This window comes from Phocoena sinus, chromosome 19, assembly GCF_008692025.1.
Source record: "Phocoena sinus isolate mPhoSin1 chromosome 19, mPhoSin1.pri, whole genome shotgun sequence".
Taxonomy (NCBI): domain Eukaryota; kingdom Metazoa; phylum Chordata; class Mammalia; order Artiodactyla; family Phocoenidae; genus Phocoena; species Phocoena sinus.
Genome location: NC_045781.1, coordinates 9,699,440 through 9,720,096, shown reverse-complemented (window position 1 = coordinate 9,720,096; position 20,657 = coordinate 9,699,440). Strand labels below are relative to the sequence as shown.

At 60.6% G+C, this 20,657-nt stretch overlaps 1 protein-coding gene across 2 annotated transcripts in view; it reads left to right on the top strand.

The window, feature by feature from the left end:
* Positions 1-19,924, top strand: part of PPP1R37 (protein phosphatase 1 regulatory subunit 37) — a 45,148-nt gene extending 25,224 nt beyond the window's left edge. The window contains exons 2-13 of one of the 2 annotated variants that reach the window (XM_032613536.1): positions 10,586-10,683; positions 11,483-11,528; positions 11,758-11,858; positions 12,776-12,895; positions 13,333-13,483; positions 13,574-13,729; positions 14,928-15,040; positions 15,702-15,843; positions 15,926-16,092; positions 16,205-16,940; positions 17,277-17,367; positions 17,461-19,924. In XM_032613536.1, coding sequence (XP_032469427.1) covers positions 10,586-10,683; positions 11,483-11,528; positions 11,758-11,858; positions 12,776-12,895; positions 13,333-13,483; positions 13,574-13,729; positions 14,928-15,040; positions 15,702-15,843; positions 15,926-16,092; positions 16,205-16,940; positions 17,277-17,359 — 1,913 coding nt within the window. In that variant the 3' untranslated portion in view covers positions 17,360-17,367; positions 17,461-19,924. Of the gene's footprint in view, positions 1-10,585; positions 10,684-11,482; positions 11,529-11,757; positions 11,859-12,775; positions 12,896-13,332; positions 13,484-13,573; positions 13,730-14,927; positions 15,041-15,701; positions 15,844-15,925; positions 16,093-16,204; positions 16,941-17,276; positions 17,381-17,460 lie in introns of those variants that run through there. The other variant, XM_032613537.1, reaches the window with a different exon arrangement.
* Positions 19,925-20,657: the final 733 nt, after the last annotated feature.

Here is a 20,657-nt window from a genome sequence, read left to right as displayed (position 1 = left end):
CTGGTGTCAGTTCAGGTCTCTGTTTGCAAACAGTGCTGCCATGAGTAACCTTATAGGTATATAAGTTTGCACCTTTGCAAGGGTATCTGTAGGATGAATCTCCAGGAGTGGCGTGGCTGGAGCAAAGGGTACATGCATTTGTATTTTGGAGTTTTGACTGGTGTGGCCAAATTGCTTTCAAAAGGGGTTGTACCGGTTGCTGGGGACACCGCTGCTCGAGGGCGCGCCTGCTTCCCACGGTCCCCAGCGTGTGCTGTCCAGCTCGTGGGTGTTGGCCTCTCTGGTAGGTGAAAAATCTGTCAGCATACTTCCGTTTAATTTGAATTTCTCTTTATTCTGAGAATCACTGAGTGTGTAAGAATTCTGCACCTCAGTTTCCATCTTTGTGGAATGGACTGGAAGAGGCCTTCTTGGAGGGGCAGAATGGGGAATTCAGTGAGCTCCCACAGCGAAAGGCCCCTCCCCAGTAGAGGAGCCAGCCCAGCGGTAGGGAATGCAGGAGGACGGCATATGGGACCAGCTCCTGCCTCCCCTTCCAGCTGGAAAAGTGTCCTTGGGCAGGTGACTCGCCATTTGCAGGCCTCATCTGGAAGGCAGTGGGCTATAAGCCCTACTTCTCAGGGCTGTTAGGAGGCGTAAATGAGATCAGGTTCGTAAATCCCTTAGTCTGTCTGGGGGTAGGTGCAAAACGATGGCTTTACCAAGCACCAGAGAGGCCCCTGCACACGGTGTGTTCCCTCCCCTCCTTCTCTGCTGTGCGCTGGAGAGGATTCTGGGCGTGGAGCGGGGTGGGGAGGCCGCGTTTGGAAATGCAGGGGCATTGTCTGGAGGGATGGGGTCAGAAGCACGGACCTGGATTTAAATGCCCCCCACCCCCCGGGCTGAGGAACTTTCCTCCTCGGCGCCTCTGTCTCCCCGTGTGTCAGGCCTGTGTTCTCGGTTGCAGGCCCAGAAACGGATCCCTGAAGGACTCATAGCAGAGGAGTATATGGCGGGAGGATGTCACCAGGCAGGTAGAGAACCAGGCCTAGGAGGGGTGGGAGTGGGCAGCTGCACACCTAAGGTAGGCACTTCCTCAAATACAGGGAAGGGGCTGAGAGTGCCTCCCCCACCCTGGAAAAATGACCAGTGCCACAGTGAAGAATGACAGCCTCATCCCAGGGTTCTCATGGCAATGACCTTGGAGGCGGCCATGGACGGAGGTGAACAGTGGTGTGATGCCTGGTCCCCTGGGGTCTCTGGATGTTCACAGTTGGATGCTGGGTGCTCCATGGCATTCTTCGGTGGCTGCCCACCAGTCCTTGAGTACCCGTGGCCTGGCCGGGTGAAGTACTCCCGTGAGAAATCCTGGTCTTGAGAAGCCTCTGAGGGCCCCGCATACTCTGATTCTGTGCCCAGGGCAACACGGGTCAGGGAATGAGGAAGAGCCGCACGTGGGCAGCATAAGACACGTGGCTCTGCAGAGACAGGGGCCGCAGACCCTCATGTCTGCAGCGGCGGTGAGACCCCCGCCCACAGCTTTGTGGGTGCTCCCTTGCCTCCTCCCTACTTGGGGCCCCAGGAGCCCTTGCGTTGCTCTGCCTCTGTCCTGCCCCCGCCCCACCTTTGGGGCGGCCCAGGCCGTGGGAGGGATGTGCGTGGCGTTGCGGGAGTGCAGGAAGCATCCGGGCCCCTGAAGGGGATGTCTGGAAGTGGCTACTCTGGGCTAAGCAGGCCCATCTGTGACCTCATCATACGCGCACCCTCACTGCCTGAGTAGGGGGCGCCGAGAGAGAAGGAATCTTCCCTGGGTTCACCCGGCTGGCCTGGGCAGAGCTGGGGACTCAGCTGCCTGTCCTTCTGACTTCAAGGACCCACCGCCTGCCCCAGCCTCTGCATTCATTTGCTCTGTCAACAAATGTTCAGCACCTGCTGTGCACCCAGTATGTACCCTTCTGGGGATGTTTCAGTGAACGAAAGCAGTAACATCCTTGCCCTCCTTGCAGCATAAGCACACACACAGATCCTAAAGCTTTATGTTGGGTCGTGAGAAGTGCCACACAGAATGAAGCCGGGTACAGGGATGGACGAGGACAAAGGGGGCTGTTTTCTGTAGGGTGGTCGAGGAAGGCCTCCGAGGAGGCAGCGTTGGAGCAGAGACCTGCAGGCAGGGAGGGAGAGGAAACCATGAGGATATAAGGTAGAAGAGTGCTCTGAGCAGAGGCGCAGCAGGTGCAAAGGCCCTGAGGCCTTATATCCAGGTGGCTCTGTCACTGATGAAGATCGGGTGGGGACCTTGACTACTGTAGCCCCTGAGCCGGGTCTGCCCTCGCACCTCTAGGAAGACACCCCCAGTCCATGCTCAGCGGCTAAGGCCTCCATGGGTGGCCTCCCCCAGCCTCCTTGCTTACCCCGTCCTCTCACATACCCTGGACCCTCCCAGTCCTGCAGCTCACCACCCAGACACACAGTGCAGTCTCTGCTTCTGTGCTTTGTCCACAAAGCTCCCTCTGCCCAGGATGCCTTTCCCCCTTTGCTGTCTCACTCTTCAAGACCTTCTCTGGGAGACGTTTCCAGATGCTCTCTTCCCAGCAGATCCCAGCCGGCCTGTCCTCCATGCCTCCGTGATCCCTCCTCATTCCCTCTCACGGCTGGTGATGCTGCCTTGCGAATGCTTCTGGGTTTGTCTCCTTGTCCACACGGGGGCTCTGGGATAGGGCCAGCATGTGGGGGAATTGGTGGCTGCTTACTAGGGGACTTTGGGGGAGGGGAGAAGGCTGTCCCACACCTGCACTTCTCACCTGAAGCCACCGGTACCTGTGGATGTCCTATGGAGACCCGGTCTCAGCAGGTGCTGTGGGGAAACCCCGGAGGGCGTCCCTGCTCAGGGCAGGACTGGCTCTCCAGGCCCCAGAAACCACAAAGAGAAAGACGGATCCCTCTGGCAACCTCCCTGTCCTTCTGTCAGAGAAGGCTGCGTTTCTGCCGCCCACCAGACCCGTGTCCAGCCTGAAGCTGAGGGGCCTGAGGACCGCAGGGCACCAGCGTCAGACAGGAACAGTCCTGGCTTTGACACCCCACCCCTTCCCAGCTGCCTGACCCTAGGAGACCAGTTAGCGTCCCCAGAGGTTTCCTCTGTGCACTGATAGGTAGTGCGCTCGGGGTATCACTGCTCTGCGGCACTCTGATGAGGATTAAAGATCCAGCCGCAGGGTGCCTGGCAGGATGCCTGGTAGGGAATTGGGGTGCAATAACGAGCACCTTGCACCTTTCTATACCGGGAGCACTCTGAATTTGAGAGCCTGCCTCACAGAATGAGTAGCTTCTGGCCGGGTCTGGGCCTTGGCGTCCCTCTCGCCTTTCTCCGGGCTTCCTTGGTCTTCTGCACGTGGAGCAGGCCCCCACGCCCACCCCCTGCCCTGCAATGTCAAGAGGGCTCAGTGTACCTTTGAGGCCCGGGACACTGGCCAGATGAGAGCTCCTCCATCTGTCTGTCACTCCTTCGCCCTATCTTGGTGCCCTCTCTGTGCCTGGCCCTGTTCTGGGCAATGTTGGGGACGCGCATGGACCACAACCCTGGGGCTCCCAGTCCAGTCGGGGGAGACAGACTGGTCCCTTAGACAGTGACAGTTCAGTGTGGGCAGGGCTGAGATGGGGGAGCCCAGAGGAGGGAGCCTGACCAGCTGGGGGGTCATGGAGGACTCCCTAGAGAAGGGGACCCTTGAGCCGAGGGTTGAAATGAGAGTGTGATGCATAGGAGGAGGGAGAGAATGAGGTGTGATGAAGCACTGGGCCTGCACTGGGAGGAAAGGGAAGAGTGGGGTGAGGCTAGAGCACAGTGCCCGGTGGTGGGGGGAGGGTCCCGTTCACGGACAAGGCTCCTAGCTCAGTCCGGAGCCCTCACAGCGCCCTTCGAGGGCCTCCCTGGGTCGTCTGCATGCCCCCCTCCGCAGATGAGAAGCCCTGAAGGGCAGGGCACCCGGTCAGAGCCTCCCTGTCCTCCTAGTGCCAGCGCAGAGCTTGGCATGCAGTCGGCCTCGGGCAATATTTACCGATGAATAGCAAGATGGTATCTAAGTTGGCATCCTGGATTAGAAGCCTAACTCCAAGGGGCTGAAGCCGAAAGGGGGTATTTATTGGCTTACGGACCTGAGGAGCCTTGAATAGTTTCACTTCAGGCCTTGCTGGATCCAGGGTCTCAGACGTCGTCGTCCGTCGGGACTCTGTCTCTCTTCACCTCTGAGGTCACCTTTCCTGTGAGTCGGCTTTGTTCTCGGGAGGTTCTCTCCTCTTGGTGGATGCCAGGGTGGCTGCCAGCAGCTCCAGAAGTGGGAGGCGACCTCAGCGACCCCTGCGGGCAGAGAGCTCTTATTTCCCGATAGTTCCAGCACAGGCCCTGGGAGGGGCTGTGGCTGGCCCTACACGGGTCAGTCACTGTGACAGGGGCTTTGGGAGGACAGTGGGGAGTGGAGGTAACATGGACGTGCCCCCCTGGGGTCCTGGGATGGCGTCATGAGGGAGGTGGTGGGACCAGTGCCCGTCTACCCAGGGAAGCAGGAGGCGAAGCGGGCCGGTTGGTGCTTTCACAGGCCAGGGCAGCCTCACCACAGGGGCGGGTTGTACGCCTGACGCGCCGTCTGCCTGGGGGACTGCTGGGGGTGTAGGCTTTAGCTCCCAGCTCCCATGTGCCTTTTCAGCACTGGCCTGGTCCCCTCTGAAGGTGTGAACCCAAGCGGCCTGGGTAGGGCAGGACTGTGTTCCACACACGTCGAGTCGTGGGAGCACAAGAGCCTGGGGAGTCCTGCAGGAAAGAGCCTCGAGAGCCGGGGTCCTGGGGTCCACGTGGGCCTGGTCGCCCACTTGCCACGAGACTCTCAGTTTCCACTGTCAGGTGGGGTGACGGCGATGGTGCCCTTCCCTCTTGGGGTAGGAAGGGCGTGACAGGTAGCCTCCCAGGGTGGGCTCTGCTGATGCAGTGGCCAGGCCCTGGGGAGTGAAGGCCACCTGCGGTTAGCTAATGGAGGGGGTTAGAACCCAGGCCTGGCTCTGGGCCGCCCAGTAGCTTCAGCCTCGCTCGTCACCTCTGGTGTGCCCAGTCCTGGTGGCCTCCCTGCTAGGGGACCCAGTGGGCTCCCCCTCCCCAACCCTGGTCTCCTACAGATTCAATCCTCCCTAGACCTCACGTAGTTCCTTGGCGCTGCTCTGCACCAGCCCCGGTGGCCCCTGTCTCACGCTGAGAGCAAAGTCCTTCCTGAGGCCGTGTCCCCGTCGCCTCCCGCCTCCGCCTCCTGCCATGCTGGCCTCCTGGTGCCCCGGATCCTGCCAAGCCTGTTCCCACCCTGTCACACTTCCCCTCCCAGGGGCCACTGCCCACCGCTGTATTTGTATCTGTCTCATGCGTGTCTCCAACTAGCTGTTGAAGCCCCAGCAGTGAGAGTTGGCCCCCTACCCGCTTGTCCCCACTCCGTCCCCACCCCCCACTGTTGCTTCCTGGTTTTTGACTCCCACTTGAATGAGTACCAGCTCCAGGCTGGCAGGGGTGGCCTGAGTCATCGCCCCCTGGTGCCCAACCTGTCCTTGCATCTTGTGGGTGCCTTTGCACCTGTGTGCAAAGGAGAGACAGACTTTTCTGCCTGTCACCTGATGCCTGGCCTCGGGTTTCTGTCTGTCCCTTTGTGAGGGCAGGTGGGAGGGGGAGCAGTCTCCGCTTGCCCCACAGCCTCTTCCTGGGAGACTGGTGCCCGCTGCACACAGCAGCGTCCCTCCCCAGGGCTCAAACCTTCGTCTTGGCCCCGGCCCCTGCCTCCCGCTCCGGCCTGTCAAGGTAATGTGAGAATGAAGCCGTGTTCCAGTTACAGAGCAAGACAGGTCTGGGTGTGCGTTCCAGTACTGCCGCTCCTGGCTCCGTGACCTTGGACAGACGGCTTGCCCTCTCTGCACTTGATTCCCTTTATTACGAAATGGAGATATAGCTGCCAGTTTCGTAGCATCGCGCAGCTGGCTGAATGAAACTGTGCGTAGAAAGTGCTCGGAGTGGTGTCTTTACACGGAGTAAGTGCCCGATACCTGGAAGTGGTGACCACGGCCACCACCATCGTCGTCTTTTTCTCTAGCTCTGTCTCCTGCTGAGTCAGGCCCCGCACTGGGCAGCTACTTGGCGGGTGCCCTCACGTCCCTTATCTCCTGAGACCCTACAGATGTCCCTTTCAGAGAGGGAAAGAGGTTGTTGAGAATGTTTATCACGGTCTCACCAGGACAAGGATTGGAATGCAGGTCCTCTTATTCAAAGCCGGGACCTCGGCACATCTCATCCCCGGCACACGGGGCTGGGTGCCCCTCACGTCACCGCCCCTCCTCTCTGACAGCCGCTTAAGCCAGCCCCTGCATGAGTCGGACCTTCGGAGCCGTGGCCTTGGGAGCTGAGGGAACACACACTCACGTACGTGTCACCCTCGCACGCCCACGTGTCCTCCTGGTCTCGCCAACCATTCCGTCGCTGGACAGGTGCTTTAGCAAGTCTGTTCTGGGTCCCTGCCTTCCAGTGGGGGACACAGCACGACAGTGAGGGCCAGCCTTTGGTGAGCACTCACGGGCGTGTGCTAAGCCCTGGTCTGCGGGATGGACTTGTGCTAAAATAACTCAGTCACCACACTTACCCTGGGAGGACTCACACTCAGCCCCGTTTTCAGGGTAAGGTGATTGAGGCACCAGGTCAAATCGCTTTGCTCAGAGTCACGGAGTTTAAGTTGGGAGCCAGGATTCGGCCCCAGGCGCTCTGGCTCCGGAGCCCGTGCTCTCAACTGTGCTACGAGATGCCCCGTCTCCGGTGGGCAGCGTGAGATGCTGCCCGGGGATGGCCTTCCCGAGGTCGAGCTTGCAGAGCACTGGAGGGAGGAGCCAGGATCCAAGCCCCCTGACTTCGGGCTGGAGCGGGGCCCTCACCACTTTGCAGCCCCGCCCTCCGGAACCTGGCCCCAGAGCTCCGACTCGGGCCTCCCAGCCCGGCCCACCCCTAGTGTCCAGCCAGCACACCGCATGGGCGGCCCTCCTCCTCCCCAGCTCACCGCCCGCACGCTGAATCCTCGGGGTAGACCGGGCACACGTGCATGTCTGTGGGTGCCGAGCTGCAGCCTGGAGGCCCGGGCCCCATGCTTCGGAGCCACCGCGGCCTGGGAAAGCGGCCCATTGACTCGCCGCAGCCTGTGCGGTTCGCTTAAGGCTGGACAAGTCGAGGGCGGATGACCTGAGGTAGAGGTCTTGATGATGTCGTCACAGCATCAGAAATGAACAAGTGTGTGGCGGCCGGGGCTGAGCCAGCCGGCCTGGGCCAGCCCTGCCAGCTTATAAAGTGCTTGGGTGGCACCTGGCACAGCGGAAGTGCCATCTCGATGCTCCACGTTATTTCTCCGAACCACCTGTACTGCCGTTTCCTTACCATTTTTTTTAATTGGTTCATTTAAAAAATCTGAATATGTTTCATCTCATTCATTTCCAAGTGATGGTTTTGATGTGATAGTTCTTTTTTCTTAGTATATGAATGAAACACACACATACGTAATGATTACTGCGAGGTTCTTCCCGACCCACCTGACACCCGCGTGTGCCCACTGGTGACGGGCCAGGCCTGGGGACGTGCTCGTCATGCTGTTGGGGAAATCGAGGCAGGGTTGGGGTGCCTGCAGGCTGCCAAGCCCACGCCACAGTGCACCGACTGAACCCCCGCTTCTGTTCCTTTAGTGCCTTTCCCCAGTGCTGTCCCCACCTTGAACACGTGTCTCAGCATCAGAGGAAAGTGACAAAATGCACTTGTCATGCTTGTCTCCAGTTGCTCTGGGCCTTGGACCCCCATGTCTCTTGAGTATGTCCATCTTTCCTACCCCCTGCTCTCAGCTTCCCCTGCTGTACAGGAGTGGGCAGATGCAGCCGCCCCGAACCCTGGCTGTGACCTTGTGTGAGGCTGTGCCTGCATCCAAACCCCATGGGCACCTGGCTGAAGGGGTGGCTGGATGGTACCTGTGGCTGGTATGGAGGTGGCAAGGCCAGAGACCCTGGGCCTTGAACTCACCAGGAGGCTCGTCAGAACAAAGACCGACCCACTGGGCAGGATCCCAGGGGACTTCAGGAGCTGAAAGTCCTAGGCGGTCAGGGAGGGCTTCCTGGAGGAAGGGATGTCAGAGCTGAACACCTAAAGGACCAACTGCAGTTTGAGAGATTGCTTAGGGCTCTTATTCCCTGTAGACTGTCTAGGACAGCGGTCCCCAACCTTTTTGGCACCAGGGACTGGTTTCGTGGAAGACACTTTTTCCACGGACCGGAGGTGGAGCGGGTGGGGGTTATGGTGCAGGCGGTGATGCGGGTGACGGGGAGCAGCACATGAAGCTTCACTCGCTGGCCTGCTTCCTAAACAGGCCGTGGAACGGTAGCGTTCCGTGGCCCGGGAGTTGGGGACCCCTGGTCTAGGACACCGAGAACTGCTAGTGACGACCCCACGTGTACCCAGTACCCTACTTCATCCCCATCTGACATGAGCAGGCCAACCCCACCTTGGCCTGGGGGCCTTTACTGAAGGGAGTGTGTCTCTTGGGCCATCTGATAAAACCTGTGTACCCTTTCTTGGAGTGATGATTTTTAAAGGCAAAAAGTAGGATTACAAAGGATATCAGTTAAAATACAGTTTATTAAATATTTAAAAGATCGTGATCTAGTAATTATGCTGTTCCCTGTTGACACCTGAAATAACAGGATGTAGCAGCAACTCGAATGACTTCCGAAGTAGTGATGAGCATTCAGAGTCTACAGAAACTGTTATGTGATGTGAAAACACCTGCCATTTCTATTGAGGACAGAGTCCCAGGGTCTGCTAAACAATATTTCTTTTTTGTGCTGTGTTAGTAAGAAGGAAATGCTGAATTTCGTTTCAGTTCAGTTAGTGCAAATAAAAAGGCAGTTTTTCCCCACTCAAGTTCATGGACCCCCTGGGGGGTCAGTGGCCCCTGCTTGGCTGGACTCCCTGAGGCAGCTGCAGGCCAGCTCCTGTCCCCCCGCCCGCCCCCAAGAGCTGGGAGCCACCAGGCACATGATCGCACGTCAGAGAGAGCTCCCTTGCTAGGCCTGCAGGGGGGCAGCTGACACTGGGGAAGGCTGCTGATCACCTATAGCTTCACCCAGGCCGCACCCCGCCTGCTTCCACCCAAGGAGGAAGAGAGGGGCAGAGGACCGGGCCTGACCTCTGGGAAGCCTGGGGCCTCTGTCGGCTTCTTTCTTCCAGCAGCCCCACCCAACACAGTGGAGAGAGTTCTAGAGCAAATATTTGACTCTGCCTTTTACCAGCTGCCTGACCCCAGGGAGGCAGCTTTCCTTCCCTGGAAGACAGGGTGCTGCTTGATGAGGTCGGGGCATACGGCCCCCGGCCAGAGCAGTGGCCGGAGGGAGCATCCTCTCAGAGATGCTTGCCCAGAAGCTCAGCAGGGGCTCCCACTGGTCCATCTGCTGCTCGGCTGGCCCTGAGAGCTTTCTGCTCCCAGGCCTGACCCTGTCCCTCCCCTGCTCAGAGCCTTTTCTTCCTGCCCTCCTGGTTGCCCCAGCACAAAATCCAAGCTCTTATAGCCAAAAACTGAAAAGAATTCAGATATCTTTTCACCTGGCGAATGGCTAAACAAAATGCATACATCTGACAGTTACTACGTAGCACTACGAAGGGACCGAAACTCAAAATTGTTATGTTCCAGAAAGAAGCTGGCCACCAGAGGTCACATACTGTTTACCACCTTTTTTGTGAAATGTCCAAAAAAGGCAAATCTGTGCAGACAAAGGCCAGCCTTACCTTCCACGTGGTGACAGGCCCTGAGCTTCCCGAGGACAGGGCTGTGCATTTGTTGGGTTTGGGCTGCATCCCCTCGTTCATTTTGGGAGCCACTGCCTGTAACCATGGGGCACCAGGGCCGTGTCAGGGACTCTGACGGCTGCCATATCCCTGGGCCAGGAAGCCCCGTCCTGAGTACCGTCCAGGAATATTTCGCTGTTGAGGGAGCGGGGAGTCTGAGAAGCCACGTGGCATCTCAGTTAAGAGCTGAGTTCCGGCTCCGCTGCTTAGCAGCTGTGTGCCTTGGGCAAGGTGTGTCACGTTTCTGAGCTCCACTTCCTTATAAGGTCGAAGTTTCATTCTCTCATTCAAAAAAAACCCCCGCACAGATCAAAACACCTGCTCTGGGCCTGGCCCTGTGCTGGATGGTGTTGGGGACACAGTGGTGACCAAGACAGCCCCAGCCCTGCCCTTCGGGGACTCGCAGTCTAGAGGGGCAGACAGCTGACGAATAGAAAAATGGCATGATAGTAGTTGTGTGATGTTCACGTGAAGGTGTTTGGGGAGCCTTGGGGAGTTGGGGAGGGTGGCGCTGGCTTGGTTTGGGGCCATCCGGGGACACCTCCCCAGAGCAGCAGTCACAGCGAGGCACCTCAAGGCAGGACTGAGCTCCGTGGGTTCCTGGAAGGAAGGTTTATCATGGAGGTTGAGGGGGAGCGGGGATAGCACAGGCCAGTGGGCGGGAGTGGGGGAAAGAGGCCCAGGGTGTGGAAAGTCACAGGCCTGGGTCCTCTCTGCCTGCAGCCCAGAACGTGACCGTGGATGAGGTCCTTGGTGCCTACAAGCAGGCCTGCCAGAAGCTAAGCTGCAGGCAGATTCCCAAGCTCCTCAGGCAGCTCCAGGTAATGCCGCGTGCTGGGGGCGTGTCGGGTACTGGGGGGCAGTGCCTGGGGTGAAGCTGCCCTCACCCCGCCCCCCAGCGCCCTCCGGGCAAGAGAGGGTATACAGAGCACTCCCCCCACCCCGAGCCTGGTCGGCCAGCCAGGGGACTGTAAATATGCCTCTGGAAATCCTCTTTTCAACTGTGAAAGTAATCGGGCTCTTCCTGAATATTTAAGCAGTACAGAATTATGTGAAGTAGGAAATTACTTGTCAAGAATCTTGCACTCCCCAAAGCAATTCTCTTCCCCAGGGGAAAAGCCACGTATACAAAACTTAACAGTCTGAATGACAAAAGTAATGTATATTCTCTGACTTGAAAAAAAAAGTTAAAATACTACAGATATAAAAAGCAAAACCTGTTTCTCACTTCTTGCCCACGTCCCGTGCCCCAGGAGTTCCCGCTGGTGACAGCTCGGGGTTTTCGTCCCCTGGACTTTCTGTGCCTTTATAAATAGAGAACGAGTCACTATCTAGAGGTACACAGACGCGAGGGCAGGTTCCGTTTTTATATGACTAGGGTGTTGCTGTACGCCTGGCCTGCTCGCCCCCAGCCGTCTCTCACAGGTGCCTTTCCTGCCACCTGTCCAGCCTGGTCGTGCTGGTAAAGCACTGCCTCAGTGCCTTCCCTCTGGATGGCTCATTCCGGAATGTTCCAAGGTTGCTTGTTTCAGAGCCCCGGCTGCCCCACTCTCAGGGAGGTCCAGCCTGGCGCCTGCAGGTGTCCTCCTGCCTTAACCACCATCCACTCTGCTTTCCCAGGAGTTCACGGACCTCGGGCACCGTATCGACTGTCTGGACCTGAAAGGTGTGTGTCTGGACGGGGCCGGGGGGCCCTTGGGTAGCGGGCAGGGAGGTGTGGGCGCCCTTCCTGAGGTGAGGCGGGTGCTGCGAGCCGTGGGGAGGGGCAAAGGACTTTTCCTCCCCCGCCTGGCCCGGAGCCCGTGTCTCCACCCAGCCCCTCAACCCACACGCAAGTGTACACGCACAAGGGGACTCGTAGATGTGCACGCACACGGCGCTCCATATCGTCCCAGGTGAGAAGCTCGACTACAAGACCTGCGAGGCCCTGGAAGAGGTCTTCAAGAGGCTGCAGTTCAAGGTCGTGGATCTGGAGCAGACGAACCTGGACGAAGATGTGAGCAGCCTGCCACTGCCCATACCCACTCCCTGAGCTCCCTGCCTCTTAGAGGTTTGGGGGGAGGGCATGGCAGGAGGAGGGAACCCCCTTGGACCAAGGCTGGGCGGGGCCTCTTGAGGGACAAGACTGGGGAGATGTCCACTGTGGCCAGAGTGAGCGGGGGATGTTGGACTGTGTGTGAGGCCCAGAGAAGGGTCTCACAGACCCACCCCAAAGGCAGGGGCTTTGTAAGCAAGGGAGAGACCTGGGGAGCCAAGCCGGAGGGGTGTATGACCACCAGGAAGGAGCCTTTCCAGGAACGCGTGCCCCCCCCACCACCCGCTGAGAATCACAGTGCCTGCAGGGGAGAGAGTTTAAGAAACATTCTGGGGCTTCCCTGGTGGCGCAGTGGTTGGGAGTCCGCCTGCCGATGCAGGGGACACAGGTTCGTGCCCCGGTCCGCGAAGATCCCACATGCCGCGGAGTGGCTGGGCCCGTGAGCCATGGCCGCTGAGACTGCGCGTCCAGAGCCTGTGCTCCGCAACGGGAGAGGCCACAACAGTGAGAGGCCCGCGTAATGCAAAAAAAAAAAAAAAAAAAGAAACATTCTGAAAGCAGCCCCCCTGTTTATGCCCAGGTGTCCTCGCCTCCCCAGGTCCGGAGGCCACCAGGAGCCCGGGGGAGGGCACCCGGAGACCTGAGGCCCAGGGGCGGCAGAGGCCTGTCCTGGTCACCTAGCACATCACTTAGACCGCTCTGGGGGGCGAGTAAGAGGAAGCAGACCGGCTGCAGCAGGACAGGGGAAGGGTTGGTTGCTGGAACCCAGAGGTGCCAGAGCAGCATCAGGGCTCTCCCGCCCCCAGTCACTCAGCCCCTACCTCCTGGCTTCCCCGGGCAGCTGCACCCTGAGGCTGAGCCCCGCTGTCTCTGCCCAGGGTGCCTCAGCCCTCTTCGACATGATCGAGTACTATGAGTCGGCCACCCACCTCAACATCTCCTTCAACAAGCACATCGGCACCCGGGGCTGGCAGGCCGCCGCCCACATGATGCGCAAGGTGGGTGCCCCCTACCCATTCCCTCTCCAGGGCCCCCAACCTGTAGGGCCTGGGCCCCAGCCTGCAGGCCAGTGAGGAAGCAGTGCCAAGAGGCACCCTGCTGCAGCCCCACCCCGGCCCCTTCTCTCCCTTCAGGCGTCTCCCCTCCTCCTCCACTTGCCTGTAACGTGTCCCTCGGAGGCGGCTGTGGTCACCATTCCCGTTTCACTCACATACGGGGCGTCTCTGCCACACGGGAGTCAGCGAGCTCAGCTGTCGCCAGCACTGCCTCGCTCACCCCCGCGGCCCCAGGCTGGCCTTCCCTCACCAGCCAGTGTCCCCAGCCATAAAACCAGGCGGCCCTGCTGCTCACGGGGATACTGGGACGTGGGGCGGGAGGTCCCCCGGAGCGGGGAGGGCCGGGGCCGGCCTGACCCAGCCCCACACCTGCCACGCAGACAAGCTGCCTGCAGTACCTGGACGCCCGCAACACGCCCCTGCTGGACCAGGCGGCGCCCTTCGTGGCGCGTGCCCTGCGTATCCGCAGCAGCCTGGCGGTGCTGCACCTGGAGAATGCCAGCCTTTCAGGGCGGCCCCTCATGCTGCTCGGTGAGCCCGGGGCGGTGTGCTGGTGGGCTCGGGCTGTTGGCCGGGTCCCCTGGGCCCGGCCAGTCGCAGTACCCTCCCCTTCTCCCCCAGCCACGGCCCTGAAGATGAACATGACTCTGCGGGAGCTGTACCTGGCCGACAACAAGCTCAATGGCCTGCAGGACTCGGCCCAGCTGGGCAACCTGCTTAAGTTCAACTGCTCCCTGCAGATCCTGGACCTCCGTAACAACCATGTACTGGACTCAGGTGTGTGCGAGGTCCGCGCGCCCCCACCCAACTCCGGTCGCCCAGCACCCACTGTGTGCCCAGCCGGGTGCTCGTGGCACTAGAAGCACAGTAGTGGCCGAGATAGTCCCAGCCCTGCCCTCGTGGTGACGCCTCAGACTGGGCTGGGCCGTGGGAGCCCAGGGCAGGTGTCTGACCCAGTCTGGGGATCAGGGAGGAATCCTGGAGGAGGAATCCTGGAGGAGGGAACAGCTCAGCTCTTCCTTCAGGATGAGGTGGGGTATTGAGCAGATATTTGAAATACTTCAATCTGGGGAAAGTGCCCTGGAGGAAACAAGGTTGTTGGGATAAAGGGTCAACCGAAAGCTGTTTAAGGTGTGCAGGAAGGGGCCTCTGGGCAGTAATGAGGAGGCTGCGGTGGAACCAGCCGTTTTAAAAGCCTAGGCAGAGAATCCAGGCAGAGGGAATAGCAAGTGCAAAGGTCCTGAGGTGGGAAAGAGCTTCGATATTAGATATCTGGGTGGGGGGAAGAGCCCTGGTGAGCCAGGAGGTGAGTGAGAAGCGAAGAGGGAGTAATCAGCAAGGCCTTGCCAGCGGGAGGAATTTGATTTCGTCCCTGTTCACCGTCGAGCAGAGTCCCCTGGCCTCAGTGTGAAGACAGGGCTGCGGGAGGGGGTGCAGAGTGGGACAGTGAGGCCAGTGCCCTCCCCTGGGGCAGCTGGGCCCGGACACCACGTGTACTGAGCACCTCCCACGCGCGGGGCCTGTCGGCTCGGGGTTCACAGCCGCGAGTGCGGCAGGGGTCTCTGCCCTCAGGAGAGACAAAGCCAAGATACCTTAATGGACTGCTGAGTCTGTCGGATGGTGAAATGTGCTCTGGAGAAAAGTAAAGCGGTGATGGCGGGCTGAGCTGTCTGCTGAGGTTAGGCTGGCCGGGATTGTCCCATGAGAGGGGAGCTTTGAGCAGAGATCTGAAACAGATGGCGGAGGCCTTCATCAGGGTGTCCAGAGGAGGAACGTTCCCGGCCCAGGAGTCGGGAAGCTGTGTGTGCCAGGCCCAAGGCAGGGCGGGCAGTAGCAGGAGGTGTCAGGGCCAGAGCCTGTGGGGCCGGGCAGGCTGGGGCAGGGGCTTCTGAGTGCTGGTGGGGTGGCTCCTGGACCAGTGTCCCCCGGGGAGATTCCCCGGCCACAGACAGGACTTGCCCACGGGCCTCCCCAGGTCTGGCCTACATCTGCGAGGGCCTCAAGGAGCAGAGGAAGGGGCTGGCGACCCTGGTGCTGTGGAACAACCAGCTCACGCACACGGGCATGGCCTTTCTGGGCATGACGCTGGTGAGTCGGCCGGAGAGGGGCGGGGGGCAGCGCGGTCCGGTCCAGCACCTCTCCCACCCCCGGCTCTCATCATCTTCCGGCTGTCGCGGCTCCCCGTCTTGCTCGTCCTGCCAGTTCAGGAACCTGCTGTCTTCCTCCAGCCCTGTTTGGTCTTTGCTTCAGCTTCTGCACCCTCTTTCCCTTGAGGAAAGTAGCCCTTCTTTCGTTGTCTCTCTGCATCCAGCACCATAGCCTGGTACAACGCTTTGTACGAGGTGAAAATGTTTTGCATAGAAAGTTAGCATTTCTGGAAGCCATCAGGAAGTCTTAAATCTTTTCGTGATGTGGTATTTAAAGCCAGCCCACAGGGTACAGAGACTCAGACCCAGGTTGAGAATTATCCACGGTCAGGCCTGTGCCCAGAGTCCTTGGGATGCTGGCGAGGGCAGAGGCTGGGCCCGGGCTGTGGGGACAGGGGCCTGGCTGGACGCTCGGAGGGCTGCGGAGTGGACGGGGCAGCTGGCTCTTGGGAGACTCCTGAGTACACGAGGGCTTCGGCCCGAAGCGGGAACGTGCCGGTGTTCGGACTGGGGGGCCCTGCCGAGGAGAGAGCGTGTGCGTTTGCCTCGTTCCTGACTGGCCTCCCGGGCCTTTCCTGGCTCTCGTGCGCCGCTCCCTCCAGCCGCACACACGCAGCCTGGAGACGCTGAACCTGGGCCACAACCCCATTGGGAACGAGGGCGTGCGCAGCCTCAAGAACGGCCTCATCGGCAACCGCAGTGTGCTGCGCCTCGGCCTGGCCTCCACCAAGCTCACGTGCGAGGGTAGGGCGCGGGGCCGGGCGCGGGGGGCGGGCCGGCCAGCCGGGTGTGGGCCCGTGGCCAGCCCCTGCGGTCCCCCTCCCAGGCGCGGTGGCGGTGGCGGAGTTCATCGCCGAGAGCCCCCGCCTCCTGAGACTGGACCTTCGGGAGAACGAGATCAAGACGGGCGGGCTCATGGCGCTGTCGTTGGCCCTCAAGGTGAACCACTCTCTCCTGCGCCTGGACCTTGACCGCGAACCCAAGAAGGAGGCGGTGAGCGCGCTCTTCCCCGCGGGCGGGTGGGGGGCTGGCTGGCCTGGGGCGGCCCCAGGACCCGCTGGGGGCGGGCCACCCAGAGCCCGAGCCAGGCCCGCTCTGCCCACAGGTGAAGAGCTTCATCGAGACGCAGAAGGCGCTGCTCGCTGAGATCCAGAACGGCTGCAGGCGCAACTTCGCGCTGGCGCGGGAGGAGCAGGGGCAGTGCCTGCAGCCGTCGGCCTCCATGGCCGAGATCGCCGTCTCCGAGCCCCAGCCAGACGCCGGCGCGCCCGCGGAGGAGCCTGCCACCGAGGCGCAGGAGAACGGGGGCCCCGGCCCCGGCGCCGGGCCGGACTCGGACTCAGACTCAGACTCCGAGGGGGAGGATGGGGAGGAGGAGGATGGGGACAGGGCTGAGGCCCCCTGCCCCGCCCTGGTGCCCCCCACGGACTCCCTGGGCCCTGGGGACAGGAGCCCCCCAGGCTGCCCCTCCTCCCCCACCGAGCAGCGCATTTCCGTGTCCAGCCCGGGCCGGGGCCACAAAGTGTTTGTGGTGACCCGGGTGGAGAGTCCACCCGAGAGGGCAGAGCCTCCTGTGCCACCCGCCTCTCCTTCCCCACCTGCCCCTCCTCGTCCTCCATCCCCACCTGCCGTATCCTTCCTGCCCACCTCACCTGCCTGGACGCCAGCTGAGGCCGTCAGCACTCGGGACCCAGGGTCGTCTCAGCCTCAGCCTCAGCCCGAGCCGCCCCAGTCAGGGCCACCGCTGCCCAACGGCCTGAAGCCCGAGTTCGCTCTCGCACTGCCCCCGGAGCCGCCCCCAGGGCCCGAGGCCAAGGTGGGCAGCTGTGGCCTGGAACACGGTGAGAGGACCTCTGGGGCCAGGTGACTGGGGCCCCTGTGTGCTGTGTGTGACCCCGGCCAAGCACCTGCTTGTTGGTGTGCCTCGGTTTCCCCCTCTTTAAAATGGCCCTTGAAGGGGCAGGGACAAGTGGGGCTCGATCCTCAGTCCCCGCCTCAACTTCCCTCAGATCCCGGGGAGCTCCTTGGGGGCAGGGCACGCAAGTTCTGTTGACTCTGAGTCTCATGGTCTCATTGGTACCTGGGCCTGTGCTCCCCTGCGGCTCTAGCTCAGGCAGGGCTGGTACCCCCCAGCCCACCCGCCTGACTGGAGGCCGCCCACCCTTCTTCTCGCGCAGAGCTGAGCTGCTCCAAGAACGAGAAGGAGCTCGAGGACCTGCTTCTGGAGGCCAGTCAGGAATCTGGGCAGGAGACACTGTGACACCTGAGGTGCGGTGAGGGCCTGGGGCCCCGGGAGCTGGGGAGCCAGTGACGGAGCGCCTGACTCTGACAGGCGCCCCCCTGCGATCTCTTCTCCCTAAGTTCCCTTCTTCCGGTCCGTCTTTGAAGAGCTGAGGCCAGAGCCATGAGAATCTGCTCACCCTCACCCCCAGCCTTCCTGAGGCCTGGGGCCCCAGGGGGTGGGGGGCCTTCCTGGGGACCCCTGCCCCCCACAGCAACACTACACGGGGTGCAGGAGCTACAGGGAGTGGCCCTCCCCACCCTGACTTAAGCACTTCTATTTATGTGTCTGACACTCGAAGACTGGGCTGGGGGTGGATGGGAGGAGGACGCGGGGGAGGAGTGGATACCGGCTACAGGGCCGGGCACCTTTCCCCAGGGCTCCATTTGGCCAGGCTTGCCCCCCGTAGAGGTCAGGAGTCCTAGGTGGTGGCGGGATGATCCCCTGGTGGCCCCGGGCACAGGACCAGGCAGGAGGCATGGCTTGGGAGGGGAGGTGAATGATGGTGGTGGTTGGAATTTGTAGAGCAGCCCCAGGCAGGGTGAGGGCCTGGGCTGGGGTGGGTGGGGGAGATCAGAGGATCAGAGCTTTCTTTTTCTTAAGTGCAATAAATCTATCAGGGAGCTGGGGTGGGGAGCAGCCAGGACTTGGAGACCCTGCTGTCCGGGCCACTCGAGGCTGTGCCCTGAGAGGCACTACAGCCCAGGGTGGGGGAGGCGCGGGTGCGGGGTGGGGGGCGGGGGGGGGAGGGCTGCTCCTGTCGGTGCAGGTCTGCTCACACCTTTTCTAATAAACCAGAGCTGGGTTCCCCACTGGCCTGCTCTCTGCTTGTGCTGATCCTGGGCTCCCCCTGCGGGGGTTCTGGCACAGAGACGGGGAGGGCAGGGGCCAGGTGGGTCGTGGCTGCAGAACATCTGCTGGGGCGTGTGAGGATGGGCCCCACAGGAGAGGCGGGACAGGCAGGCCCCTTCTTGGTGCGCGCACCCACACTCCCGTGTCTGACGCAGCTGGCCATCTCGTGTATGATCCCACTTCCACTTCCCTCTCTTCAGAGGGAACAGCCCCCAGATACCTTCCAGCTTCAGGTCCAGCTTCTCAGGGTGGTGGACCTGGCACGCGGGTCCAGAGGTCATTCCTCTGCCCGGTCGCCTGTGGCCCAAGGAGGACAGACACCAGCCTGTCGCCGGCGGCCCTAGATGTTCAGGCAGGAGGGCACTCTGCCCCGGAGCCTGGCCGGTCGCGGGCAGGCGCTGAGGTGCGCCCAGAGGGCTCTTGGGCATTTCTGGGAAATCTGAGTTTCATCCTTCAGAAAAGGCGAGAACCACTTAAGGGGCAGGCCTTTGTGCCCACTCCTCTCCTGCGTGGGAGGCCGGCCCGGGGTGGGTAGAGACGCGGTGGAAAGGTTATGAGAACCACAGCGTTGCTGATTGGGAGCCCGTTTGGTTCCAGCACAAACGCCGGAATCTTCTATCGCAGCTGCCTGGGTGTCTGGGATGAACACCTTTCCTGTTTAGGCCACTTTCTGTTTGCTCTTCAGTCACCAACAGCTCCGGTGTCCTGACCGCTCCTTAAGGCAGCCACGTTTGGGGCTCCCTCTCATCTGGGCGAGGGGCTGGGGGAAGCCACCCACGTCAGCCAGTGGCACCCGCCCCGCTGGCAGCCAGGGAGACACCCGCACAGTGTCATCCTCCGGCTGGCGCAGCCGTGCCCGGGTGTGAGGTGGGTGTGGAATGAGCCCCTCCAGGGTGCCCTGCCTCCTGCCCAAGTCTTCCTGGGGAGACTGGGGAGTGCGAGGTTTGTTTCAAGATGCTGAGAAACCGCAGTCCTTTGCCAGGTTGGGGTCTGTCAGTACAGGCCCCTAAGAATCTCAGTAGGCCTTTGGTCGCATCTAGCCATTGCTCAGGAATCGACCCAGGTGGGGGCTTTTGGCCCTGACAGCGGTGTTGGTTGCTCGCCCATCCCCTTTGCTCTCTGCCTCCACCTGCAGGCCAGGTGATCGACAGATGGCTGAAGGGAGGGGCGGGGAGGGTGCCTCCCCGTCCTGTGGTGCCTGGGAGGGCCTGTTCCCAGCCTTGTCCCCGCCCTTCACTTTAGCTTGTGGTGAGGAATTCGGCCTTTTCCACTGTTCGTTCAGGGTTGAATTGTGCCCACCTCCCCACCCACCAAAGATACGTGAAGTCCTAATCCTCAGTACTGCAGGATGGGACTTTTCTTTGGAAATAGTGTCTTTATCGAGGTAATCAAGTTAAAAATGAGGTTATAGAGTACCCCAGTCCAATATGAAAAGGGGAAATTTGGAGACAGTGACGGAACAGATATGCTCAAAGGAAAGATGTGAGAACACAGAAGACCTTGGGAGGATGGAGGGCTTTATGATGCAACCCCAAGCCAAGGACGCCAAAGACGTCAGCAAAGCACCGGAAGCTGGAAGAGGCAAGAAAGGGTTCCCTTCTAGGTTTCCACGGGCGTGTGGCCCTGACCGCTCCTTGATTTTGGACTTCTGACTTCCAGAGCTGTGAGAAAATAAATTTCTGTTGTTCCAAGCTGCCCAGTTTGTGGAACTTTGTTACAGCAGCCCCAGGAGACTAATAGACCAATTCTGCAATGCTCTGATTTTCCGACCTTTTAGGGGTCTTGGATCATGGAGTTAGATCCCTTTGGCCGAGTATTTTCTTACCTTTGCCTTCAGCCGTCCAAGTATCGCCCAAGCTAGACACTGTACCACATCTTAGATCTCGATGCCCTAACATGGGACATGTTTGTTTTCCTGCACGTGGGTGTTCTGGGTGTGACGGGCACCTTCTCTCCACGAAGTGACTCCTGAAGCCAGGCCCCCGCGCCCTCTGGTGGCTCTGCCATCCCCTAGGGCCTCAGGAGACCCTGCATCCAGCAGGCAGGTGGGGGAGGAGAGTGGAGAAGGCAAACCTGCCTCTTAACTCGTTGCTTCAATGGGAAACGGACACACGTCACTTCCACTCCCTTCTAGGTGCAAGTCCCCAGCAAAAGCCCCACACTATAGGGGCCCATGAATGCCGGGGGACAGGGAGCCATCTTGGCCACACCCAGCCCCTCTGACATACTGTTTTGTTCTTTTTTGTTTCTTTGTCCCCCAAAGCTCTAGCTTTGGCAGGCACACGGTCAGAGTCTAAGATAAATCGGGCACCAGTCTGACCACTGCTCGGCATCATGTAACGGGGCACAGCTTCCTCCTGGGGCCCGGGGGGTGTCCTCAGTCCTGCTCCTGACCTCCAGCCAAATCTAAGGGTTAGTCCTGCCT